At 47.1% G+C, this 27,931-nt stretch overlaps 3 protein-coding genes across 3 annotated transcripts; 2 read left to right on the top strand and 1 right to left on the bottom strand.

The window, feature by feature from the left end:
* The first annotated feature begins 25 nt into the window (after positions 1 to 25).
* Positions 26 to 8,728, top strand: LOC135804725 (ubiquitin-associated protein 2-like). The gene is made up of 2 exons (XM_065318668.1): positions 26 to 235; positions 6,864 to 8,728. Exons 1-2 carry the CDS (start codon positions 208 to 210, stop codon positions 8,282 to 8,284), a joined length of 1,449 nt encoding a protein of 482 aa, XP_065174740.1. The 5' UTR covers positions 26 to 207; the 3' UTR covers positions 8,285 to 8,728.
* Positions 8,729 to 10,135: 1,407 nt separating this feature from the next.
* LOC135804724 (inositol monophosphatase 3-like) lies at positions 10,136 to 12,000 on the bottom strand. Its single transcript, XM_065318667.1, has one exon. The coding sequence runs from the start codon at positions 11,862 to 11,864 to the stop codon at positions 10,782 to 10,784; it is 1,083 nt and encodes a 360-aa protein (XP_065174739.1). The 5' UTR covers positions 11,865 to 12,000; the 3' UTR covers positions 10,136 to 10,781.
* A 248-nt stretch (positions 12,001 to 12,248) lies between these two features.
* Positions 12,249 to 25,438, top strand: LOC135804723 (disks large-associated protein 5-like). The gene is made up of 12 exons (XM_065318665.1): positions 12,249 to 12,664; positions 14,654 to 14,922; positions 15,301 to 15,433; positions 15,986 to 16,551; positions 16,986 to 17,145; positions 21,150 to 21,241; positions 21,576 to 21,644; positions 21,927 to 22,043; positions 22,323 to 22,806; positions 23,290 to 23,379; positions 24,352 to 24,421; positions 24,947 to 25,438. The coding sequence occupies exons 1-12, from the start codon at positions 12,472 to 12,474 to the stop codon at positions 25,128 to 25,130; spliced, it is 2,427 nt and encodes an 808-aa protein (XP_065174737.1). The 5' UTR covers positions 12,249 to 12,471; the 3' UTR covers positions 25,131 to 25,438.
* Positions 25,439 to 27,931: the final 2,493 nt, after the last annotated feature.

The following is a 27,931-nucleotide window of genomic DNA, read 5'->3' as shown; positions in this document are numbered from 1 at the left end:
AAAGTTAGCTTTCAAAAATAAAATACTGTAGTTGAGAGTTGAAGAGATCGAGAGAGAAGTCACATTTTACTTGTAGTATCAGTACTGTCTTGTGTTCCTTTGACTTGTGAAGGTCAGTTACTAGTGGTTGTTTTAAACTCTGAATCGTAGCCGCTTCGTGCGTGTTGTTCGTTCCTGTCACTGGCGTTCCGTATTGCTGATACAGAAATGAATGGAAATCCACCAGGAGCTCGAGGTAGGCTGGAATACTTGCTGTTGTTACTCCTCGAAGGAATTTTGCTGATCCTGTGACGGTCAAGAACAATACAGTGAAACTTCACTATAACGCACCTCCAACCGCCCTATAAATCGGTACTCTAGCTGAGGCACTGCAAATCCAAGGGTGATTTTTTTCTTCAGGTTTTTCAACCCCATGAAACCAATAATGAATATCAAGTGACCGTATAGTAATATGCAGGGTTTATAGTAAAGAAAAAAAGGGCCAAGAAGCTACAAGTTACGCTATAATGTCCACTAACACCACCAGTTACTAAACAATCAGCTCATGCGATAACATTTCACGACACTGACCGACGGTACTGGCGTTCTACAACTAACTGGCTAACAGCTCTACTTCTAGCTCTAGTTTTAATAGTAACTGGTGGTGTTAGTGGACATTATAGCGTAACTTGTAGCTTCTTGGTCCTTTTTTTTCTTTACTATATTATAGTATAATTTTATCCTTGGCTCTCCATCCGAGTCCAATATGCAGGGTCGTCGAAAACAGTATTTTATAATCTATAATCTATATCCCATACCAGTCGGTATGTAATATCCAGAGTACTTTATAGTGCTAGTGGTGAAAGAAATATTCTAAATCGGAACGAATCTTATTTTTTTGCATATCGAATATTCAACATGTACAATAATTTGACTTGGATGGATAGCCAAGGGATTTATATCAAAAAGAAAGGACCAAAGGTTTACATGTTATCCATAGCGGTCACATTTTTTAAGTATTCCAACTCAGTTGGGGCTATTTCCCAGTCGTCCTAGAGTCAAATTCTAGCTACATACTAGTTTTAGTCCCCTTTCCAAACATACCAACCAGTCTACACTTCGTACAAAATCACTCAGTGCTAATATCACCGGTAAACACAGAGCTATCCATCATCGTACTACTTCCTGACTAGATATAATTGTGATTATATAAACAAGAGTATATAACCCCCCCCCCCCCCCCCCCCCCAAGAGTGTGCACCTCCTGATACCCTTTCTATGGGGTACGCCGACGGCGAAAACTCACATCACGTGGTGCAATGTCGCAGTTGTACGTTTCCAGCCCGTTTTTTGCGAGCAGTGGAGTACTAAAAAAAGCACTCTGACAGAAACTCACTGCGCGTATGCAAATCCCCAGCATGATCACGGCAGATTTTCGGATTGCGCGCACGCTATCCTACGTTTGTACGTAGTACAAAGGTATCTGAGACACGTGATGTGAGTTTTCGCCGTCGGAGACCCCGTATGCAGAATTGCACACTCTTGGGGGGTTATATACTCTTGATTATAATGTGAGTCCGCGATGAAATCCCATAAGTCAGGTTCCAGATGCTTCAAGACAGTTAGACTGCTTTCCGACCACCATCCTCGATCGGCCGGATGTTAGTCTTGGTCCACAGACGCACTAGCGCTGAGGTTGGACATTGTGCCTCTGCTTTATGCTAGCTTCTGTTTCCACAGAAGACAAATCGCCTCCGGAAAAACTTCCAAACCGCCGGCCGCTGTGGTTTCGAGAACGGAACAGCTCTGGTTAGACCCATTGGCTGGTACATACAGCTCGCTTGTGGACTCAAGTGGGTCTACATTTTTTCAAGAAGAAAGTCGATGTTGCCTGTGTGCCAGTGCACTGCTCTACATGTGCACAGCGCTTGCACTTCACTCACCTTCACGACACGCAAATAAATCATGCAATCCATGCACTGCTGTACTCACTTTGTGACTGGCGGGTCACGCGTGTTGCAAAGCGTTCAACTGCACATGGACACTACAGTAGTGCACATGAGTGCATGCATGTGCCAAACTATCTACAATTCGAAATGAATATTTCCGATTGCTGTCCGAACGAATACTTCGAGAATACTCGGTGTATTCGTTTCACGTACTGCGCAGTTGCTACATCCATTCACACTGATTATATATATAAAAAGGCGACGTGGAGACAATAATCTTAACCCTTTATTGGCCGATTAAAATACAAACAAGCCCACGCAATCGCCAAACCTGTAACTAAATTGGACGTAACTTTAGTTTGCATTGGACAAATTCCACGATCTTGGGCATCCTGGAAAGGCCTTGGCGAGAGGAGCGCTATGAGCGTACACTCGACTCCACGGGATGCACTGGCCCATCGCTGCAAGCCAGGGAAGGCCCACCAGCGCTGGGCTCACGCTCGAGATCAATCTCTATCCACCATTTCACTCCTGTTGCTCGTATCAAACTCAAAAATTTCGTAGAGACTCCCGGGAACCTGCTTTTGAAGTTGAATCGGTGTAGTCTTGTCAACAGGTGACGTAAGCAGGGAAAATCCCGGCCGTTGACCCACGCATCGCCCTCTGAGCGCAAATTTCCCGGGACCAACATTACGAGTGCTATAACTCAAGAACCGCTTATTGTATCGCTTTGAAAATTGTTCGAGGCGACAGCTGGGAGTTTTCTCTTCGACCTACATATTTCGATCTCTCCGAAAGACCGAGATTTGACCTAGTTACGATAATTTCAAAATGCCTACCCCATCGAACATCGGTGTTCGATCAATGTATAGGCCAGCCAATAAAGGGTTAATAATGCAATGAATATAACTAAATGCGCACTCATATCACAACCATGGGGACGAATAATGTATTCCAGAACGTTTTCTTGTCACAATTATCAATGGAATTCGTGACTAAAGAGAATGATGAAACTACAATAGGATTTATACACTTGGAGTGAAACAGCGAGGATACAAGCATAGTAAGAAAAATAGTACAAACCTAGGAGCAATTTGCACAGGTAATAAACTATAGGTGAGGTGAGAAATGATAGGAAATTCAGCAAGTGCAGTGTGACAATGGACATGCATGTGCAAGTGTGTGTGAGTGCGAATTTACTGGAATAGCGTAAGCGCGGTGACATTTTCTTTTTGTTTACAAAGATTTGGATCACGAATGCGAATGTAGACTGCTTGAAACTACTTGCAGAACGAACAACACTGAACCAAGAATCATCATAACTTTCACGACACACGGGGTTAGACAACAAATGCAATTTAATTGCCGATGTATTCTTCTTCTTCTCACCGCCTCCGCCTTCACTTGGTTTCTGACCGCCACCGGATGTCCTACCAACCCTACAATTGAGTCACCTCATTTACTACTTTGAATGCCGACAATGTGGTAGTCGGTATGTTGGTAGGACCCTTCAACATCTGTCCGAACGTATCAAACAACACATGCCGCTCTCACTATTGTCACAGGCGGCTAGGTCCTCCCGACCAAAGCGTGGCCAACCACGTAAGCACCCGACTCCACTGTCCGTTCCGGCAGAGGCTTCTGCTCCACAAACGGTGTCTCGGAAAAACCAACACAGCACGCAGAAATCGGGAACAAACATTAATGTAAACGAAGACGAACACTGTGTCTTATCTTCATTATCAGCGAGTACCGGTACGCCGGACGCAGACAACCGCAACTCTCCAAAGCTGAGAAGGAGCAAACGGCTGGCGGCAGCTCGGTTTGCAGAGGTGACTGGAAAGATGCGTCGAAACTCTCCGGATATGGATGATGCCAGCGGAAGAGTTGACGACTGTCAGGTGTTTGGCAATGGCAAGGGAAGATCGGTCAGGAAGAGAACGCGACGGCAGCTGGAGGAGGAGTGTGGAAGCAACGTGTGCAGTGACGATGATGAACCCGGTGGTCAGTTGCTGGGAGAGCCGACGACAGGTGAAGGTGGCAGCGATGATGAAGAGGACGATGACGATGATGGTGCAGATGGTGTGAAGGACGGTGGCGGTCAGAAACCAAGTGAAGGCGGAGGCGGTCAGAAGAAGAAGAATACATCGGCAATTAAATTGCATTTGTTGTCTAACCCCGTGTGTCGTGAAAGTTATGATGATTCTTGGTTCAGTGTTGTTCGTTCTGCAAGTAGTTTCAAGCAGTTGAAAGTTCTAGAAGCAGTCTACATTCGCATTCGTGATCCAAATCTTTGTAAACAAAAAGAAAATGTCACCGCGCTTACGCTATTCCAGTAAATTCGCACTCACACACACTTGCACATGCATGTCCATTGTCACACTGCACTTGCTGAATTTCCTATCATTTCTCACCTCACCTATAGTTTATTACCTGTGCAAATTGCTCCTAGGTTTGTGCTATTTTTCTTACTATGCTTGTATCCTCGCTGTTTCACTCCAAGTGTATAAATCCTATTGTAGTTTCATCATTCTCTTTAGTCACGAATTCCATTGATAATTGTGACAAGAAAACGTTCTGGAATACATTATTCGTCCCCATGGTTGTGATATGAGTGCGCATTTAGTTATATTCATTGCATTATTAAGAATATAATAATAATTACTCAATCTGCGGACAGCATGCTGTTTCGTTCTTTTTGAACTCATCAGCGCAGCACAGAGGAAATGAGGCCGAACCTGATAGCAATGAAAATAAAAATTTCCAATCAGATATATTATGTATATAATTATAATATATCTGAGCGTGGACACCCTACTACATGTGAAAAGAGTTTTAAAGTCACAAGCTTTGTGACTCAACATCGGACAGTCAGCGGGTAGCACAGATCACAGGTAACTAATTGCCACTTTTGGTTTACTGCAACGGCTGTCTTCGTGCCATTGAATGCGGCTGACAGCTCATCGTCGATGATGAACGGCTGTCGCTGAGCCGGTTTCCTCAGCGGCTCAGTTGTTTGTGAAAGTTGCGGTATGACTTTGCCAAGGTACGTCACCATACCAAGGAAATCACACACATCTTTTAACGTGTGCGGCAGCTGCGGCTATTGAATTGCCGGTAGCTTGTCACCGCCAGGACGCATACCATCGTTGCTCAGCCAGTGTCCCAAGTACTGGATTTGCGACTGGCGCATACAGCACTTCTCCCTGTTTAAGTGCAGATTGGTGTCGCTCAAACGACGGAAGACGGCAGCCATGCGCTCGTCGTGCTCATGTCGATTGCGAGCGCAGATGAGATTGTCATCTATATAGACAACTACTCCAGGTAGGCCGGCAAGGATGTCAGTCACCACTCGTTGGAATATCTCCGGTGCGCCAGCGATGCCAAATGGGAGTCTCTCGAATCTGAAGAGATCCTCGTGCGCTGCTAAGGTAGTGAGCGAACAAGATTACTGGAAATCGGCCAGGGGGAGGTGGTGAAAACCAGATTCAGCATCTACAACGAAGAACACTGTTACATCGCCCAGCTGGCCTTGAGTGCATCAACGGTGGGAAGCAGGTGACGCTCCCGGACTACACTCTTGTTCAGCACACGGTAGTCTACGCAGAGACGCGGAGCACTGTTTGACTTCCTGACGGGCACCAACAGTCAGACCCGCGGAGTAGCTTCTGTAATAATCCCTCACAGGGTGGGCCGTTGACCATCAGCGTTTTGCGGAACATTTGCTGGTACTGCTGGGAAGTGAGTGCTCACTGAGAGTATGTCGTCGCAGAAATAGTTGGCATGCTCCTCCTTCACCCGTTCTGATGCCATGTGCGCATAATTATCGGGCTTGCGAGACAGGAATGCTGCTGTAAAATGGCCAACTTTTGAGCAGCTGCCACAAGTAGAATCTGCTGCAGGGCACTGCCGCGTGCCTCTTGCATGCGAGCGGCCACAGCACTTGCACTTCCCAATCTTGGTATTCTTGTGCGTAGAGACAGGCTGGGAGTGGGAAACGCGGTGATTCGGAGAAAATGATGATGAATTAGACGATGGGGTAGCTACAGCGTCACCATAGAGCTTACTGTCCGTGATACAAGACTCGAGTGCAACAGCTTTGCTCACGGCATTGGCTACTATGGCTAGCATCAGCTTTGACTCTTTCAACAATTCTTTCCGTAGCTCCTGGGGTCGCAGGCCCTCGGTCAATTGGTCACGGATTTGTCCATAATCGATGATGTCCACGGCAGTAGACGTAAATTCACATCATCCACATTCTCGAGCCACAATTCGGAATCAGCTCCGATATTGCTGGAGAAGTCTGGTACGAATTGTACTACTTCGCTTTGTGATATCACATGCATTTGGCACGCATAGCCCTGGGAATAAATCTGGATGTTGGCAGATGCTGATCTGGCGCATAGCCAGGGTCCAGCGTCTTCTATTGTGTATGTACGGTTTGGCTATTTTGTGTATGTGTGGGCCCCCTATGTTCACGTCTTCCACGTGACGAAAGAGATCATGTGGCATTGACCCTGAGGACAATCTCTCCTCTTTGGGAGAAAAAAAACTCCAGCCGGACTCGAATAGGAAAGTTTTGATATGATCAAAGTAGAAGACCCCCCCCTTAATAAGGAAATGTGTCAACGGGTGATGGACTCTTTGGTTGCGGTGTTGGTGATTGGGATCTTAGCCTCTGCCATGTTTATAATGTTAGCAATAGGGGGTGTTAGCCTCTGCCATGTTTATAGTGTTAGCAATAGGGGGTGTTAGCCTCTGCCATGTTTATAATGTTAGCAATAGGGGGTGTTAGCCTCTGGCATGTTTGTAGTGTTAGCAATAAGGGGTGTTAGCCTCTGCCATGTTTATAGTGTTAGCAATAGGGGGTGTTAGCCTCTGGCCATCTAACTGTTGTGGTCTATTCTTCTACTTGCCTTCTTGTATGTGCTGCAGCTGATGGGCTTGCAGGTGCACAGAAGTCGCACGCAGACTTATTCGCATCACTACCCTCACTGGGCCAACTAGCATCTCTTTCCGACAACCAACAGCAGCAGCAAAACAACACAAGTCAAGGATCTGCTTGCCATGGCCTGTCAACTCTACCTTCTCGGCCAAGTCTCCAGCAGCTCAGTGAGTGTTCTTCTTCAGTAAATGTAAGTGGGCCTTCTCTAGCATCGTTGGCTGACATTCGATATGGTGGCTGCTCTGCTGGGCTGTCGGCATCTTCTATTTCAACTGCGCTTACCTCGTTGCCCACCCGGTCAGAAAATGCAGATACTCAGTGCTTTCAACCCCAACCAATGAGTCACCCTGCCCCCTCACTATCGTCCTTGGCTGCACTTCAGAGTAATGCCATCTCCGTTGGGTTGCCAACAACCCATCGTGTACCACTCGGTGCCTCTTCGACAGAAAATGAACATTCGCTCAAGTCACAGCATCGACCAATGGACTGTGCAGCCTCCTCATTGTCATCTTTAGGTGGACTTAAAACCGGCACGTCTTCTGTAGGAGTGTTAACAGGAGCATCTTTGTCATCACTTGCTTCATTGTCATCACTTGCTTCCCTGTCTCAGCTGTCTGGTTCTACCAGAGCAGTCAATAGTCAGTTTAATTTGCTTCCAATGAGTGTGCAGCCTCAGCAACCAGTTACTGGTGCCGGAATAGCCTGTCCTGGTACCGACAAACGCTCCACAGTGCCTGCAGGGGCGCTTTCGTCTCTGTCATCATTGCCATCTGTGTTGTCACTTCAGCAGCTCAGTGGCTGCACAGCATCTCAAACCCCAGTGTCAGCACCCTGTGCTGTAGATTCACTTGGCAGAAGGTCAGTTGGACTATCAGCACCTATCACACCGCTACTAGCATCCATGTCTTTGCACTGTGGTGCTAGTACAGAATCGAAACCACTCGCACTGCAAGAATCCGGTAATGAGGAAACGATGGCCGGGCCTAACCAACACCACGCAGCACATGGAGATGATGCAGCTCTCCCATCTATGACTAGCCTGAGCTCATCATTGCCAGAATCTCCACACGGGCGGTTACGAAGTGGTGCCGCTGCAGGTTCTGCAAGGGTCTCTCGTGGAGCAGCGTTTCCCAATTCAGCTCGCGAAGAGTCAGATGAATTGTGTCGGAGACGAAAGCAAGCTCATGGCCCGCCGATAGAGCTGAAGAAGCAGCCGTTTATGTTTGGACTTATCTTATGTATGGAGATGCCTGCCAAGAGGCGCTTACCGCAGCCAAAAGTGCTCTCCACCGTGGAATTAGTCGCAAAGTATGATTCTAACATAGAGCCGTTTGACTTCTCCACACCATCCCCTGATGAAATTGCCCTGGCCAAGCACGCCGCAGCAAACCTGCCAACCCGGCAGCGATGACATTGATAGGTAGCAGCAGTGCTACGTTAGTACTCGAAGAAGTGTTATTATAGACGAGCATCTCCCTTTCAATCTTTCAATCTTATGAATATTTCAGTAGACTCATTAGTAGTATTTTTTATAGATGAGCATCCCCCTTTTCAATCTTTCAATCATATGAATATCTCTTCATTCATTTGTTTATTCATCTATAGAAGGTAGGAGGTTACAAACTAAATTTTCATTTTGACAATGCCAAGGAAAGGAGAACATGAACCCGTTTAAAAATGTCCACCTTGTGAAAACTGCTGGTTTCCCTGCTATATTTTCTGAGAATTTTTCTCTCCCCTTTGTCGTTCGAAGTTCTTTACCTCCGTGCTTTATTTGTGGTGGCTATTCTCTCCATTCTCTCTAGTACCCTTGACGGGAAGGGAACGAAAACGTGTCATACCTTTTGAGAAGTTTCCTCTTGTTTGGATTTGTGAACTTGTGTGGATGCATGCACCCGTGGTCACCTTCGTCATACTTCAGTATCAAATTGTTCGGGTAAGATTAGGATGAGATGTGCCGCCATCGCCAAACACGCATCACAAGGAAGTTCAATGTAGAGTAACCAGAACATCTCCTAGTGACAATCATCAATGGTTTTCGTCATTAAACGTTCATCTCTAGCCTTTTTTGCGGGTCAATTGTCAGTCCCATATTTTGGCAGGTGCATCCAGCTCTAGTACTGTACTTGTGAGCATACCTGTACAGTCAACTCCACCAAGAGTACATAAACCTTTTTGTACTCTTGACTCCACTTATAACAAACTCACATGATTGTAGTGAATTTCGTGATAGTAAAATACTTATAGCGAACCATTGTCCGTGTCCCTGTTTGAACCCATACAAAACTAACCTCGAGCAGTTTTCATGTATAACGAACCAAATCTTGTAGGGACGCATGTAAACGCGCAAGTGCACTCATACTGTCATGGGCCATATGCCAGTCATGACTTGCTATTTGTATAGTGTGAATGCATTTCTGTTATAGAGAATTTCAGCTATAATCAACTAATTCTCCTGCACACTGATGTTCGTTACATCACGAGTCGACTGTGCACAGTTCATGACATTTTATGCAGGACCGACCGGTATCTCACTGTGCACAGCTGAACTGAAAGTCTGAAGTGGACTTGTGCCACAAACCAAATCTCAGGGAAGAGCTACATAAGCTGCCCTGTGTAGGCCCTGCACTATTCAAGTATAGCCCCAACCACATGCCTTCATCATCAAAAGTTTACAGTAATCGATGAACAATAATTAATTATTTTAGATGAACTCAGATGGTGAGCCAAGAAAATAATTGTAACATGTGCCCACATTTTTCCATGTTACAATTTTAGATGAAGACTTTATCACAATCGAGAAGTCTCGCGACCGGCTCCCTGATCAAAGCACCCAGTCAGTGTCCTGCAGCTGGATTGATTACACTGTAAGTGTAACTTCCACTACTCTCTGGTTTCAATGCACGATTCCCAAAAGTTGCCAGCACTGGAACATTGCTTGGGTACTATAGTGCTCAGGAAGCACACAGAGTAGACTCTACAATACTTGTGGCCTGCTAATGCTTGCAGTATACCAGAAACTCCATCACAGAGACATTTTTTCACAGGTAAGCCATATGCACTACCAGACGCGCATTCAAAAAACAGGCTTCACAAGGCGTGCGATGCGGTACTATGTGAAAGCGATTGCAGTCCATTCCGTTGCCCTTTTACCTGTGTCAGAGCTGGGGTGACCGACATTCCGCACTAGTCTGTTAGAATCATGTATGGGGAAGTCAACCTCTTCCCCACACAGAAACGGAGAGAAAACCGACCACACAAATCATTTTGAAGTGAGCGACTAGCGACTGTGTCATCTATAAAATCATGTGATGTTCAAGGAAACAGAAGCAGAATAATGGATAATAATACGCTGCCTAAAACGGAGAAGGTATCAAAGGATAGTGCAGTATAATATAATTATTGTAAATGCAGAACAGAACAACAAGGACAATCAAGGCTTGTTTGCTGCGACTTGAAGCTTCATGCTCTCGCAATCATCAGGCAACAATATTGTAAATGCATGTATATGCCAAGTGTTTGCGAGATGGATGAATGGACAGGTGGGCTTGATAGCAGTACCCAGCAGTGACATACAATGGCGATGATTTGCGCTCAGCCATGGCACCATTCATTGAACAGCGCCACATCCGAGGCAGTTCAGCGGTGAAACACGTGTGACAACGCACAGTGGAGCTAGCCTTGCGGGCATAATGCCATGACGCAGAGCAAGTGGCAAGTCTTGCTGGCATGATGCCATGTTGAGCAAGTAGGGAACGCATCATTATCGGAACAACTAACAGCACTACTAACACTAGTTTGCACAAACGAACTCTGCCCGCAGAGAAGAGATGAAACTAGTAGTAACACATGTAATGATAAAACTATAAAAAGCATGATCACAAGTTACTTATACTGCGGCTAGTCAATCAACTGGTTCGTTTCTGCAACTTTTTTTGCAGTGAAGTCAGCAGTTCATCACCAGATCCTTGTTTACCAACAGCAATGAAGCCACCATCGACCTTGTAATCGTTCCGGTCGCCATAGCGCAATCTCTCTCCGGTCTTCAGCGATCTGAGCTCACCACCAGTGTGCCTCAGCATGGCATCGCCGACGCAGATGTCCCACTTCTTAATGGCCGTGGTGTGCACGTACGCGTCGGCGCTGTTCTGGATGAGCTGGAAGGCCTTGTAGCCGGCACCACCTGCTGGCGTAACCTGCAAGTGCTGGTCAATGGAGAGCAGCGTGGCGTTGACTTCACCGGCATGAGACCTGGACACGACCACGCGGCGTACGTCACCGGTTAGCTTACTGCGCTTGGAGAGAACCGAGTTGAGACTGTTGGAGCCGCGGTGGTCGGCCCACTGCCAGTAGGTGGTTTTCGAGAACGGGAAGTGCAGAACGCTGGCCAACGGCTCGCCGCGCACAACAATGCACATCATTATGGTCACGTACTGGTCCAGCATCTCCGTGTACTCCTGCGTTGCATCCAGCGGGTCGATCCACACCACCACGTCCGACAGGGGATACGCCGTATCGCCGTTTGCCACCGTGGCGTCCAGCAGGTCCTTGGTGATCTGTCGCTGGAAGTACGTCGGCTTGAAGTCATGGTCTGCAGGGTCGTGCTCCTCCGAGATGATCTCCAATCCCGGGAAATGCTCCATCATGCTGTCCTTGATGATAACATGAGACTTCAGATCAGCCAGCGTCACAAACTCTTTCTTTCCCTCTTTAGTCATACCTTTCACCTGCTTGTCTTGGTCCTTTGCATGCCGATGCTCCACGACAGCCTCGCCGGCCGCATTCAGCAAAGCAATGCCCGAGTGAAGTAATTTGCTAACTTTCACTGTTGGATGATTGTTAACGGTTCCTCGTGAGGATCGTGCCGAGTACCACATCAGCAGACATACAAATAAAATCAAGGCCAACAAAGAAAAAATTCTTGTGCTGCCACGCATTGTGTCATTCATGAAGGAAGGTAACACACGAACCAGAGGATCTGACCTCCTCATACTTTAGAACAGATTTCCTCACCTAGATTTCATCGTGCAGAGAAAGCCCATAAGGCATAGCAACAGAATGAAGCAAGCAAGTAGTTACATGTCGTAGTTAGTTGGTTGCAACGAAGCAAGGAGTAGATAGATGATAGAGGCCAAAACGAGTGCCAGTCTGCCAGAGTTTAGATATCCACGCAGCTCCACGTGGACAATATTTTTTTGTGTTGTCTTGCCTCCGATAATAGTGACGTCATGCCATGTACGGCACGCGACACCACGCTAGATATCTGACCTTGTTGCTAGGTGATTGGCCGGGCACCGTGGAGCCCGAATCAAAGCGCCTGATTCAAAATCAAAAAATTCAAAACCAGTTGAGATTCGGGCATGCAGCTCGGGGAGTAAGAGCAAAGAAGAAGGACAAGTGTGCAGCATGCTGTTTTGTCTCGGCCGTCGATGGGTCAAGGAGCTTGCTTGATGGAGAAACCCTAACCTTGGAGGGCCGTAGCTGATAGTTTATTGGTACTTGCTGTTAAAGTTTAGTCGGTGTCAGTTTGCCTGGGTATCGGACTCCATTGTGACTTACCAATTTTGTTTGGAAAAGTAGAGGTTGCTGGAAACAAAGATGAGCTCAGCAGCAACAAGTAGAATGGCAGCTCGACGCCAGAACCAAAAGGATAACTTCGTCGGAGCAGAAATCAAGAAAGCTCGCAGAGTATCGGAATTGAGGAATAGGCAGAAGGAGAAACGCAGGTCTGTGTGGGATCAGGGACGAGATGGTCTGTCCCACTTCGAGGAGGAGGAAGAAGTCCACGACGGTCAGTAGAAATATGCTAACAAGCACAAACACACGCACAATGCACGCACATGCTCACACATATACGTACGTACACAGTGTCTGCTCTAGGATTTCAAACCAAGCGGGTACACGTGTACCTGGCACAACTCTTGCAACCGGGTCAGAGCCGGGTCCGTTCAAGTGCGGCTACTGCATGTACACTGTACACCAGGGAGTTGTAGAATTCCCTGATACTCAATGATGCAGACAGCCAGACTGTTTCGGCCAATGAGGCCTCATCAGTGCAACTCCGAGCTTAAAATAGGATTGAACTGTCAGCCATGGCTACGAGAACCACAGACATTAGGACAGCTCGATGTAACCAGCGCAAGTGCATCCTATTGAGAGTAGGGATCTCAGCGCGTGAACTGCGCAGCCAGTCTGCGCAGATGAGATTTCGATCCCAAACGCATCCAGTGAAGAAACCGTGGAAAAGAACATTTTTTTCGAAATAAATCAAGTTGAAGAAGACAGTAGAAATGGCTGAATGTTGCGTCCAGGAAAGCACGTTCTACGGCCATCTCCAAGCTACCTATCTCCCAGACACTCTCTCCGAGGAACTATGGAGGGTCAAAGAGCACAATATTTCACTCTTGGACGCAGCGTGAACACCTCTTCTACTGAGCGCGATGTCCTCTCTCTGAGTGATAATGGCGGCGATGTTCGCGATGGCTGATGCACTGAAAATCGAAGTTAAGACAATCTAACCGGAGAAAACGTCTGAATTTTTGACTGAATCCTCTCTGAAGTGGGTTCTTGCCGCATGGCAAATTATAGGAAATCGACCGGGGCGATATCGCCTTGGCCACGCTGTCCTTCGGCGGGAATCACAAAGTATGTTCGAACGACGATGAAGATGACGATTCCGCTAGTGTCCACCGCTTCCGCTAGTGTCGAAAATCGACCGTTGCCATTTTCTGCTGTGTCCGCGGGCTGCACTCAAAACTCGATGACGCAATGTATGCGCGAACACCCTGCACACTGCACGCGCTGAGATCCCTATTGAGAGTGCTCTACAAGATAGAAATCGAGGAGTGAAATACTCAATGATGCAGACAGCCAGACTGTTTCGGCCAATGAGGCCTCATCAGTGCAACTCCGAGCTTAAAATAGGATTGAACTGTCAGCCATGGCTACGAGAACCACAGACATTAGGACAGCTTTCCCTGATATATATTGTATTCCCAACCGGGTCACGGATGACCTGGCTCTGGAGCAGACACTGGTACATGCAAACATTCACACACATCTACACACATGCACAGCACACACAGACACACATACACATACGCTTGTGCTTGCTTACTGCCAGAAACTGGTTACGTGAGTCTCCCCGGAAGAGAGGAGAGCGATCCGAAATGAAACCTGGAAAGATGACTCAGTTGGCTGTTGTTGAACCCCCAACGACCCCCCCCCCCCCCTCCCAAAAATCCCCAGACTTTGGGGGGGGGCGAGGGACTTAGAAATTATCCCACATGTATTGGCTCACTACACCTCAGTATTAAAGTAAGTGAGAGCAAGATATGCAGACAAAGTATTGACGGCATCAAGGTATCCGTCCAGAATCTGACTGCGTTTACCGCTGCCTCCAGTGCAGAGCACACACACACACACCGACTGACACACCGACTGACACACATACACACACGCACATGCACATACCGACTGACACACACACACACACACACACACACACACCGAATGACACACATACACACAATACACATACACGCACTCACAGACTGACTTTTAAGTGCTTACTTTGCTGTATATCTGCTGCCAGGCGGGTGAGTCAGAAAGCACTGCATCTTGAATTGAGCCACATGAAATGAATAAGTGTCTTAACATTTACGACATCCAGAGAATATTTGTAGGACCCTTTTGCAGTGAAAATGAAATCTTGAAAGCCAGAGCATTCCAATCATTACTTGATTTGAACTTGTTATACTCATTTGCATCCTGTATCCAGAATCAGCAGCAGCCACAGAAACAAGAGCGGACGACCGCAAGCAGATGCTCTTGCAATGGAAGAAGAAAAGAAATGAGCAGATGGCCCGCGTGAAATCGCACCAGCCCAAACCCTTCAAAGTGGGCAGCCGCAATGTTGGAGCTCCCGTACCTTTGCCCTCGGTGTCTGCCGTCAATAAGCCCATGCCGAAGCCGACGCCAAAGCCGACAACGAAGCCAGTGCCGCACCAGTTCACTCAGCGCGCTGTCCGCAGCTCCACTCGTGCACAGGTATAGCAGCACACTGAGAATTTGCTTGATGAGTCAGGACCGCCGGAAGCGGTTTTTGATTGGTCCGGTAGTGTCATGGTCTTTCATACTTTGTGCATGATATTTTATTTATTTATTTATTTCACTCAACTCGATATGGCGGGTGCTCATGCCCTTCACAGTAGGAAACATGTGTTGGTGGCCAAACGTTGGTCCGGTGATAGCTTGACCCGCCGGACCGGTTCCGGCGGGTCTGTAAATGGACACTGGATAATGTTCCCTTTTGCATTCTCAACGCCTATACCTCAGTCTGTGCAGCATGTGTACCTTATGACCGCAGTGTACTGCAATTTTATAGCTAGTCAACTAATTCTCAAATTTTATTGTTTGATTTTCCAGAGGATGGAGAGCAAGGAGAATAGACAACAAGCAGCAGCAAGTCGTCGAGCTACCAAGGATAGAAAGAATGCACCTACTGCGAAAAGCAGTCAATCTGCGGCCAAGCCCCTGAAGGAATCCAACCTGCCAACCAGTATGTATTGTGTCTTCTTGGCTTGCGTTCTGTTGTATTTGAGTCAGCTGAACGGCAATACATGTACTGCTTCACACACCTCATCATGTCAATTCACTCAACTCGTCCTCCTAGTTGGAGACCTGCTAAAAGCACCAGCATAGGGAGTGGAGCGAAGGAAAGGAGACAATAATACGTACTTTATTTCTTGTTTCAGATGTAATGGTGTGTTTCAAAATCTGCAGAAGATGTTGAACGGTCGCTGCTAGGATGACAACTACACCATAGCTTAGTGCTAGTGGTAGAGTATCACTGACACATGCGAGGGTCCTTAGTTTGAGTCCTGGTAGTGGCAGTAACATTGTGTTGTCACACTTTTCCCGTTTCAACTCCATCAAAATTCATGAATATCAGACGTATTGCTTCTTCTTTTTTTCCATTTTCACTTTCATGTGTGTATGTTTGTGCGTGCATGCATGTGTGTGTGTGTGTGTGTGTGTGTGTGTGTGTGTGTGTGTGTGTGTGTGCGCGTGTGTGTGTGTGTTTGGTGCACTGGTGTGCTTGCGTTACCAGTGGAATTCAACTTTGGCAGTGCCACTGGAGCTGCTGCGACTCTCGGCTGCGTTCCATCTGACAAATTCAGCAGTGTCTTCCCGGGTGGCGAGTTCTCGCCATTCAAGTTCAATTTCCGGAAGAACCTGAATGCAACTGCTGGCCTAGTGACTGTTCGTGGAGAAAAGCCGGCAACACCACCATGCGGCTTGCCATCCACCGATTCTCCAGCCCTGTGGCCCAACACTCCGTCTAATGGCTCTGCAGAATCCAGTTCCGATAAGACAGTTGCCAGCTGCGTTCGGAGGAGGCCGAAAACGCCGCGTGCCCAGCACCCACCGAGTCTTCTATCTACACCGTGCCCCAGTGGAGCTGCTGCCATCAGCGCCGCCGCCACCGCTGCCTCGCCACCTCTACAGGAAGCGACTGGCACTTCACCGTGCGTCGCTAAGCTCGCCGGCCTCGGCCTCTCCTCTCCAGTGCTGGCCGATACTTCTTCCTCCTCTTCCTCTTCTTCATCGGTGCCTTCCTCACCCCAGACCGAAGTCTCTCCTGTCTGCGTAACTCGTGGGGAAGCGTCGTCAGCTGTGAGTGAATAAGAATTGTGTTCCTCTGTGTGCGGCTGTCTAACTATTGCTACTAGTACTTGGAAGTTGTGTTTCATGTGGGACAACCTCATCACCATGCCAAACCAGAACACCCGTATGTGTAGTGTACTTTGCACAAACTGTTGTCTCTCCTATATTTTATGAATGTGTATTGCAGAGCGGGCCTGTCCTTGCTAAGGTTGGAGCAGTTGGGATTTGGGAGGTCATCTGCCACTGCAAAGCATTCTATTTCTGTCCAGGTTGACACGACATACCTTGTCTAAACTTGTGTATGTGTACTCGTATATGTGTGTGTGTGTGTGTGTGTGTGTGTGTGTGTGTGTGTGTGTGTGTGTGTGTGTGTGTGTGTGTATGTGTGTGTGTGTGTGTATGTGTGTGTGTGTTTTGCTCGCTGCTGGTTCATATTCTTGTAGTCTTCCACGTCATCCAGTGATGAAGCAGCATCGCCAAGGGCCGAGAATGTCTCTGCCCCATTCCGACGCACCATGGACACAACAGCCATTGAGCTCCATTCGCTGGCAGACACGTGGGATGGCACGGTCGATGAACATCGCCATGAACTCTCCGAAGACAGTGAGTACTCGACATGCTTCTTAGAAGTTCTTACCCACAGGCTCAACTCTCTGAAGAGCATTCACGTTTGATTCCTGCCAAATGCCAATGGAAGCATCAGCAGATGATGACGTTGATTTTGGTGGCTCTACTCAGTGTAATGTAAATGGTTTCCCTGCACCACGATATAGCAGGGCATAGATTAACGGCCGGACATCGGACATTTTCCGGCCATTTTCGGCCACTGACCGGACGTTTTCAATTTCACCGGACATAGTGTCCGGTCAAAAAGGAAAAAAAGAGCAGCGACCTTTCGACCTTTTTATGCAGAGTTGGGCTTTCTTCGGACACGGCAGTCAAGAAGCGGCAACTTAGAAAGATGGCGTCGGTTCGAGATGGCATGGTAACCGCGCACGTGCCGTGGTCCGTGACTTGCTCATGTATGCACGCAAATGCAAGTCACAAACTCACGAAGATCGTCTTTGCATTTGGAGAAAATATCTTCGACTCTCTTTGGAGGTTGGCGAGGTTTGCCTAATCTTTACTTGATTGCGATGCCGGTATGTCCTCTCAATAATTAGAACAAAGAGAGCTGATGATCGCTTCATTGCTGAGCAGAAGTAACAATCAACTCTCCTCGTGTCCTCAGTGCCAAAGGCAGACGACGACTGCAATTCCACAACGCTCATTTCACGATGATGGAAACAATAATCGTGTACTAGTACACACTTGGACCATTTGGTCATCCCTATTCTAGCCGCTAGTCCGTCCAGCAAGCAGATATTGACTATTACGATAAGTACAACTGCGTGAACGAGGGCTCACCCAGCAAATTCAATTCAAGACGTGACTGCAGTCAAGAATTAGGGTCTTTACTCGAGAACTTCACAAATACAGGTCAATGCACCCCACAAAACTGATAGATGGCACGAACGAAAGACAAATAGGCTAGACAAAGTGTCCCAAGTGATTGAAAACAGCAGATCTACCAAATAAGACAGCTACATGAGCCTAAACAACGATTCCCATACAGTAGAGAGTAGTATCAGGCAGAATGAAAGCCTTGGAAGTGCACAAATACAGCCACGACCGCCACAAAAATTGGACGACCGCCACAAAAAAATTCTCATTGCTCTACCTCCTTGAAGGGTGAAAGTTACCAGTTATCCTATAGCGATGTCAGTTTATGCCTGTTGGAACCCCCCACAGCCCGCACGAAATACCTTTCAAATAATTCCAGGATGCAATTGCAGCTCCAGACAGGAGGAAGAAGAACACCGTGAAAAATAACGGCAACGATGCCCAAACTCTCGGGAAACGGCTGAAGTCTTCCTGAAGATGTTAACATTGAATAGCCATCGATTACCAGCGTGGTTTGGTGACTTTAGAACTGTTTTGAGACTTAGAACGAAGCGATATCTCAAATTTGATGGAATTGTTACCTGTCAAATGCGTGGGCGAGCAGGCCAGCTGACTGGTTATGCATGAACATGCATGAGCATGCATTGATTTTTCATGGTTCACGTGCAGAAAACTAAGTTAGTTAGTTGCCGCGATCCAAGTGCAGCTAACAGCCGTGCGGAGCTTCGTACCAAATGCGACTTGCATATCGTACAACTAACACGTCTACACCGTAGCCTCGATCCCTCAGGCGTAGACTTCACCATAATCCGCCTGTAGCAACGCGGTTGCTACAGTCAATTCACACTTTCGACCTTTGGGCTTTGGTACATGCATGGTGTCGACTTCGCACCTGAATCTATGGCCCGTATGGGTTGAACTGCAGTGCAGTTGTTCGCTCTTGAGAGGAAGACGTCATCTTTTATTTTTCACTCTTTCACTGACCAGGAATGCAGATAGTCTTTTAGAATGTCTTCTGGAAAGCGAAAGGGAGATTCAGAGGACTTGCCGCCGGGCAAAAAAGTCCGTGGTGTGAAGGCCGCTACTTTTGATAAGTGGATCTCGGACAATGATGCAGAGCTGACTACTTCTGCCTGGCTGATTTATGACCGGCAGAAGAACGATCGGCTGTTAGCAGAATGTTTGAAGTGTTCCGTGTGCATCAAGTTTGTAGGCAGAGTCCGCAGTTGTAAAAACTTCAGCGAGGCTTTCATAACCGGATCCAAGAACCTGAGAACATCAGCGTTCAAGGATCATGCTGGAACGGAGATGCATAAACGAGGAATGAATCTTTTCCGCAGGCAAGAGTGTCCCGCTCGAAATGCCCTCGAATTCGGTCCAATTGCGGAGGCACTGTGCGAGATGGACGATGGTGCTGCCGCTATTGCACGACGCAAATTCGAACTGACTTACCTTCTCTGCAAGGAGCATATCGCGTTCGCAAAATTCTTGACTGCAACGCTTTCTTGTACATACATTTGTCGTCAGTATATAGTTCAGTTTCTAATACAAATAAATTGGCGAATTGTACATAGTAATGTGTGAGATACGTCCACATAAATGAGTCATTGTGAATATACTTCAGTACTACTAAAAAAAAGAAACACCCTGAAAATGTGTTGTGGAAAATGTCCGGGCATGTTTTGTTTTTTTTATTTTTTTATTTATTTATTTATTTATTTATTTTTTACTATTGACACAGCCCTACTGGAAAACAGGTGGAGAACAAAATAAACGAGGAAAAGGACAAAACATAGGGGATGTAGGGACGACGTGCTGATGTGCTGGGAGCAACTCAACCGACCAGAGGTCTCGGCGTCAGCGTTGCAACTAGGCATCGAAAAATGTGTGTGTGTTGGGGGGGGGGGGGGGGTTGCACAAGAACAACTGCAAAACAAACAGAAGCTAGAGAATACCACAAAATAATAACTTGGTGCGAAATAATGAGAAGAAAATAATGACGCCCAAAAGCGCTAAATACGAAATTAAGAAAAAGGAAAATAATAAACCTCATAGCGCTAAAGCTGCACCAAATAATAATTTAAATTATAACTAAGCCGGGTGGAAAACCAAGAAATCATAACAAACAAGACAAACTAAATAATAAATTAATAATAAAAAATTAAATAAAAGGTAAATGAAGCCCAATATCATCAGCATAGCCGAACCAAGGAACATGGCCCGTGCCACAGTCAAGAGTTCATCCGTAGAAGTCGGTAGCCATCAGCCAGTGTTGGTGCGTGAGGTACTTATGGACATCTACTTTGAACGTGTGGAGCCGCTTCAAGCTGAGTGGAGCCCTTACAATTTCGCTTGGCAAGCTGTTCCACACTGAGACTACAGAAAACGGGAAGGAGGGAGAAGCATAGGCAGGTGCTCTCCTGTCCAGGACTTGCTGCAGCTACACATGGTGCTGCTGGCCAGGAGGGGGTTGACTCCGGGTACGCCGAGCTTCTACATGGTTGGCTGGAGGGGGGATCATGGCGGTGAGCTGGGGTGTTCCTGGGATGCACTGGAGCTTGTACAGGTATACCAGCCCAGAAACAAACTGGCGGTGGCACAGGCTTTGGAGAAGGGCACCAGGGCCAATAATGGCCATTGCACGTTTCTATACACGGTCGAGTCGGGCGAGGTGGCTGGATGCAGCTCCCATCCACACAAGGGGAGCATACTCGAGGATGGGTCGCACAAATCCCTTGTACGCACAAAGCCGGCCCTGGTAATCTAACACCCGGCAAGCCCGACGGAGAACACCCAGTCTCTGGCAGCCACGTGTCGCAATTGAGTGCAAGTGATCCCGGAATGACAGCTTGGCGTCAAATGTCACTCCAAGAAGCTTGATGGTGTTGGCTTCCGGAACCGCGATACCTCCAAACTTGATGTCAGGGACAGCAGGGTGTGTGGCTTTCGTAGTCATCAGCAGCTGTTGCGATTTAGAGGGCTCGAATCTGATGCGCCAGCGTTCTCCCCACTCTTCGTCCGGACAGATTTCAAAACGGAAGGACATTTGTCCGAGCTAAATGAAATCCTTAAGCTATGCCCTGTATAGGGTTCTTGTTTTGTGCATGCTGTGATGTTAAGACAGTACTTGTAAGACTGTATGTCTTTCTGTTGTTTTTTTCCAGTCGTTGGTCGGATCGACACAGCCGTTGGTCAGGCTCGGTTGCTCATCCGCGAACGCTTCAAGCAATTCTCCAAGCTGTGCGATGGTGCTGATGTACGTACACTGAATTGCAACATCATTATTGACCGGTTCATTATTCCATGTCCTAAAAAAGACTCCTAATGATTCATAGCTCTTTGCAGTGCTCTTGAATCAGTCTTGATCTTGTTTGCCTTCCTCTATGAAACTTATACTGGGAGCTTGTGTGTGTGTGTGTGTGCGTGTGTGCGTGCGCGTGTCTGTGTGGCCTTGCTCGTTTCCACTCTCTCTCTCTCTCTCTCTCTCTCTCTCTCTCTCTCTCTCTCTCTCTCTCTCTCTCTCTCTCTGACTCTCTCTCTCTCTCTCTCTCTCTCTCTCTCTCTCTCTCTCTCTCTCTCTGTGTTTGCAGAATCCTTCTGGCGACAAGTTAACACATGCGTCTGACCTGCAAGGCTTCTGGGAGATGATCAGCTTTCAGGTAGCCGACTACCCTAGTGGAGATCTTACTGTTGGCCTGTATTGCTTACTGTTGGCCTGTATAGTGTATTGCTTACTGTTGGCCTGTATAGTGTATTGCTTGCCCTGTATAGTGTATTGCTTGCCCTGTATAGTGTATTGCTTGCCCTGAGCTTAGTAGATACTGTAGACCCTCAGGAGCAAAGCAAAATTTGCGCTGAGTCTTGTACTACGTTTAATGTAGATTCTTCAGAGATAATACATTAATACTACAGTATTTGTTGGTGTTGTTCTTTGATGGTAGATCGACGACGTGAAGCAGAAATTCGAAGCCCTGACAAAGCTAAAGGAGAGCAACTGGGAAGTGGTGTCAAAAACGCCGAAGAAGAAGCCCAAAGCCAAGAAGATCACAAAGAAGAAGGTAAGCTGCCACTGAGTCATCACCCGTACAACTTCTGATCACGCTCACTGCCTGGTTGCCAGCTCTGTACACCGTCTTGAGTTGTTACCCCGCTTTTCTTGACAACTGCATTTTAGATTTCATGGAATCAGTGTTGGTATCTGCGATCATCAGTGCGATGTCCTCTCTCTTCTTCACCTTCTCAAACTCAGTTGTTTTGCCTTGTTTGACATGATGCTACCTACGTGTGCTCATGCCGGAACGTTTCTTTCTTCTTCGTTCGTGTTTAATGCACTTCAGACTCCGGCCAAGGCGGCAGCCGCAGCACGAGAACGGATGCGACAGTTCCGCATGGCGAAAAAGCTGGAACTGGAAGCTGTTGCCGCTAAGGAAGGCGAGGACGCGGCTGTCGTGGAGGATGCTGGCGCTTGCTCTTCTTCAACTGTTGCGGAAAGCGTGCGTACACCAGAGGCGAAAGCATCGCGAAAGAACACCCCAGTCTGCTCAGCCACCCGCAAGACACCGTCAAGTTCGAGTTCAGTCTCTTCTCCTAAGAAACGAACGCCACGCAGCCCGGCAACGAAAGCCAAGACGCCTCGCACGAAAACACGCCGTGGCTCCCTCCTGCAATCGGCTATTGCCAAGTCGGCCAAGAAGCACCAACAGAAGCTGCTGCTCCAGCAGCAAGAGCAGCCTCCTAGCAATGCCGGCTTTGATTTCTCTGCATACATCGAGCCACTATCGGCCTCCAAGCAGATGAAGGGATGGCAGCCTGGCTGGCAAGGTTTGTAAAACTGTACTCGATGAGCAGCCAATGCTATCAATGCTGTATTGTTGCATATTTGCACCACCGCCGTGCATTCCTGTCTGTATATACCCTGGCTCTCATCTTTCCATACGCCGGTACAAACTACAATCCAAACCTCGCTTGCGCGGTTGTCTAGGCAACAGGTGGAAATATCAGTAGTAAAAAACACATTCATACAGTAAACACTAGTGTAAGCCTTGTTTTGATAGGCTTGTCCTCTGCACACCTGCATCATGAGTTGCATCCATACACGTTGTGCAGTTCATTGTAGAAGCACTTTACCGGTTACTGTAGTGTCGTGTATAGAAGCATGACTCGAACAGTAATGTGCAGTAATGTCCAGGTGCTTGAGGTGGCGTTGTCTGACATGTTCTTTGTGAAATTTGTTTCCTAAGCAGTAACTTATCCGATGTGTTCTGCTCGTGCTTGGTTGGGACTTTTTCCTGTCTACCGCTGCAGCGCCTCCGGTGGAAACTGATGGAGCAGATCTGATGTCCTTTTCTCCTGCTGGTGCTGCCTCACGGTCTACGAAGAAGGTGAAACCGATCGGTGAGTGTCTCACTGTTACTCTTTTCGTCTTTTTGTTGCTCTTTGTGTTTGATACATCGCCCTGTCACAAGCACACGTATACATGCAGGCACACACACACACGCACGCACACACACACACACACACACACACACACACACACACACACACATGTATACACACACACACACACACACACCTTGACCTTGACCTTGACCTTGCCCATTGCCCAGTGCGTAGTAATGATAGCGCATTGTTATTTCTCCAGTCCACGACAGAATGACTGATGGCGTTTCAGGTCGCCGCTTCAACGGAACATGCGGCTGCAGGCGCAACCGTAGCCAGCAGCAGAGGGTGCCTTGGGTGGTCGACGGGCAATGGCACGCCACTCCGGACGGTTCTGGGCTGCATCGTACCATCCACATGTTGGTACCGGTGGCTCAACCGACGCAAAGTCATCCATACAAACACACACACACACCTCAGACCTCAGACCTGCCCATCGCGGAAGCGATGATAGCGAACAGCTATGTTAGACATAGCAACTTGTGCTGGGATTACACCATTCAACAGCTTGCAAGGCTGATGAATTGACCGCCACTATTTTTAGCTTGGTATCCACCACACAGCTGATTGAAGTGACTTTTTCTGGCCAGTGAATCCCTATTTTCATTTTTCCATTTTTTTCTACACACACACACACACACACACACACATGATCTTTGCATTTCCTGATAAAAGTGTCGATATTGGTTGCCTGCCCGGCACCTGTAGTGCCTCCTTGTCCTTGTTCGTGTAGAGAGTTTTTGCAACCATTCTGCCTAGCCAAAGTATCATTAGCAGCCCCACTTCCTGTCAAGTGACACAAGAAAACGTGTGCCAAATTGATTATTTTCACAGACCGTCAACTTTCAAGCTCGTGAGAAGGTAACACAGTACGTAGTAACAATATCCTTCTTGGGCATAATAATGTTGCTCTTGTCTTTGTTTTAGGCAAAGCGGGCTCCCCCGCTGGTGCCTTTGTGCGCAGTCTTGCTCCGTGCACGCCGTCAAACTCCGCCAGGTAAGCGGTGTCTGAAGGCTTTGCAAAAGACTCTCCTCTCTCTCTCTTTTCTCTCTCTCCCTCCCTCCCTCTCCCCCTCCCTCTCTCTCTCTCTCTCTTCTCTGTCTCTCTCTCTCTCTCTCTCCCTCTCTCTCTCTCTCTCTCTCTCTCTCTCTCTCTCTCTCTCTCTCTCTCTCTCTCTCTCTCCCTCTCTCTCTCTCTCTCCCTCTCTCTCTCTCTCTCTCTCTCTCTCTCTCTCTCTCCCTCTCTCTCTCTCTCTCTCTCTCTCTCTCTCTCTCTCTCTCTTCTCTGTCTCCTGCACACATAGCATGGCAATGCTGACTCACTCATTCATGGTTCAGAGACAGTTTCCACCTAAGAACGCTACTACTAGTATGTTCGTGTAAGCAAGTAGATACTGGATGTGTGCCTGTGCTTGGTCCTTCTGTTATTGCCATATTTAGTGTTCATCTTTCAGGAACCTGCAGGCGTACTGTGCAGACATAACTCTTCATTGTTGTGTTGGCTTTCCCCGTACACTGACAGGGGGAGAGTGTCCAGCATATGCACAATGAATAACCATGTGGTGATGACGCCGGTGCGACGATCCCTGCGCCTTCGCACGCCGCACAAGGAGGACGGTGAAGCCTTCAGTAGCGCTGCCAATATCGGGGAAGGGCTTCCCAACCTGGCAGAGTACAGCGTGTGGCCGAACATGGCGTTAGAGTGAACCCGATGTTCTCTAGCGTCTCGGATCCTGTCCTTTGCTGCCGTTTCGAGTCACCGGTTTGTGCTGTGTATGTAGTTCTAGTTGTTTTGTTTGTTTTTGCCATCATTGCGTTCTTCCAATGGCCATAAACACAGAATATTCTTGGTTTTGTGTCGGTTGTGCTGCTGCTGGCTGTCTAAGTGTGACTGCAGTGTTAGCGTGTACTTATAGAGGTTGTGTTTGCGTACTGTGGTTGTGTTACGCAAACTTTCCGCTTCCGTGTGTTCAGAAGTAGGTAGGCTGTTCATTGTTTGTGTGTGGGTGTGGGTGTGGGTGTGGGTGTGTGTGTGGGTGGGTGGGTGGGTGTGTGGGTGCATGTGTGGGTGTGGGTGTGTGTCACATTGCGCCCGTTGTGTCCATCCAACGATAACTTTATCATCTATTATTTCCTCTGCCGATCGATTTCTGAACTTGTAATTGTTAGTTGAGCCAAGCCCAAACCAACTGCAATGTCACGTGTTGCTTCCTAGATCCTGTCACTGTGGCGTTGCCGATGTTGTGTACTGTTCATTCACCTACTTTAAAAGTATACTTCATTTCACTTGTCATCACGCTATCTGTAGGTGGCACATAACTTGCTGACGTATGTCTTCATCAGTTATTTCGCTCTCCGATGCATACTAATAATTATCTAACCAGCTGTGTGATGTGCATGAGTGGCTCAGTTTACATGACTGATTGTACTCACGTCGCTTAGATCCTCTACATGTACACGTACTTTGCTCTTCGCTTTCATTCTGACATTCAGGTTACTTGCCAATCTCCCACTGCTGTCCCGGATAACGTCAATAATTGCTTTCATAGTCTGACCGCTTTTGTCTCTTTTTGTTGCTCAAGTTTTATTTTAAATACGGTATACACGTAACCTTACCTGCTTTTTGTATTGTACATAATCATTGCACGTGTGTACCATGTACACGCAACAATTACATAGTAACGGAGTAACTGAGTCTCTGTGCAGCTGTGCTTCGCACACACTGGATCCGATCATGGAGTGTGCATTGTACACTAGTGGCACTGTGTGGTGGCTGCTTGCCAGGGCTTGCTTGGTGATGGTGCTGAATGCATAGGCGGATGATAGGGATTGGCTGACAATTACATGTATGTGCAGGTGTCCCATATAATAGTATAGACTAGACTAGAGTTCATGTACTGCACTGCTCGGGAAATTCACTCTCATGAATATACATGTACCTCGAAGTACAGACAATAAAAACCTGTCAGGGTAACCACTCAGCAAAGGGACCACCTGCCCTAGAAGACCACTGGAACCTGGCCCAAGGGATGCTACATGTACTTCCAGTCTAATGACCCTGGTCCACCTGGTAATAGACCACACTTTGAAGGTCCCTTGAACGATCGTCTTCGACAGGTTTCACATGTACTGTAATTACCCCCGCGGCGTTTTTCCATGTGAATTTCCGTGTAACCGTGAGATCGATGTTCATGGAGGAGACTTCCCTCGGGGAGTCTGTGGAAGTTGTTGTTGGTGACCAATTAATATTTAGTTGTACTTGTCCCTGGTACCGGTATTCATCAAGAAGAAGAGAGGCTGGAGAGGTTGAAGTTGCATGCATGAGTCATAGATCTTGGCTAGCACTGAAAAAAGGGTCGCAACCTAACTAAGCAGGGTAGGTATGACTCCCTGGAAAGCAGTGGCAGCAGCTACAATGTACTCGTAGATCCATCATTGCCCATGTCCCGCGAGTATCATCAAGAGTACATGAAACCATGAAACCACAACAACAACAACAACAACAAACTGCCAGTTTCTTGTACAGTCTGTATCGGCTATAGCGTACCCTTTTTGATTTCCGTGATTTTATCACTATAACCGATGCATCACTATATGCGATACGATCGATTTTTTTCTTCTTTTTTCGATCGACACATGAAAGGCAAGGAAATACTTCCAGCATGGCGTTTTGACAAATGAGCATGCTGCATAGTTGACAGTGCCCGCATTTCCATAAAAAAATCTGTTATGTACATGTACATGTATCACTATAAAAATAAGCAACGTGAAGAAAGTAAAAAAATAGGGTCTTTGATATTATTGCTACATGTATTTTAAAGTTATCACTATAGCCAATAATAATAATTATAGTGTGTTATGCATGTTCTGTCGCCGCGGGAATTTGCGGAAAAAACTCTCGAAAACTTGCGCAAGAAATTGCGGCAGAAAGTAACAAAAAATGCGACGAAAAGTGCGGAATGATGCAGAACTTGCCAGGAATTCGCGGAATTATTTGCAGAATATTGCGGATTTGGGCCGAATCACGAAATTTGTTGCATCGTATATCTACTCGGGAGTCGTACTGTGCAAATAACCTACAGGATCATGGAAAGAACTAGCTGCGTGAAAAGTGCATAAAAATGTGAGATATAGTGCAGAAAACAACAAAAAACGCGGGAAATCGCGGATTTTGCTGAAAATCGCGGGTTTGGGCCAAAATCGCGAAATTTGTTGCATCCGTGGAATCGCGATTTCCTGGAGGGACAGCATGTTTTGATTCTTTGTTGTCATCATAATATCCGATAATATCATTACATCCGATAATATTGGTTATACTTATAGTGATATTTGTACTGGATAACTTGAATACGTTTTGCTTTTGATATTTCGTACCAATATCACTGTAGCCGGTATATTCCTATATCCGGTCACTCTATAGCCGATGCAGACTGTACAATGATTATGTACAGTAGTCTTGGTACATGTGGGTATTGTACTGTCTCGTGGCATAAATTGATCAAAAGTG

Source organism: Sycon ciliatum, chromosome 1 (assembly GCF_964019385.1).
Source record: "Sycon ciliatum chromosome 1, ocSycCili1.1, whole genome shotgun sequence".
In the NCBI taxonomy this organism is placed as follows: domain Eukaryota; kingdom Metazoa; phylum Porifera; class Calcarea; order Leucosolenida; family Sycettidae; genus Sycon; species Sycon ciliatum.
The sequence above is the reverse complement of the archived record's forward strand: the minus strand, read 5'-3'. Positions and strand labels throughout refer to the sequence as shown.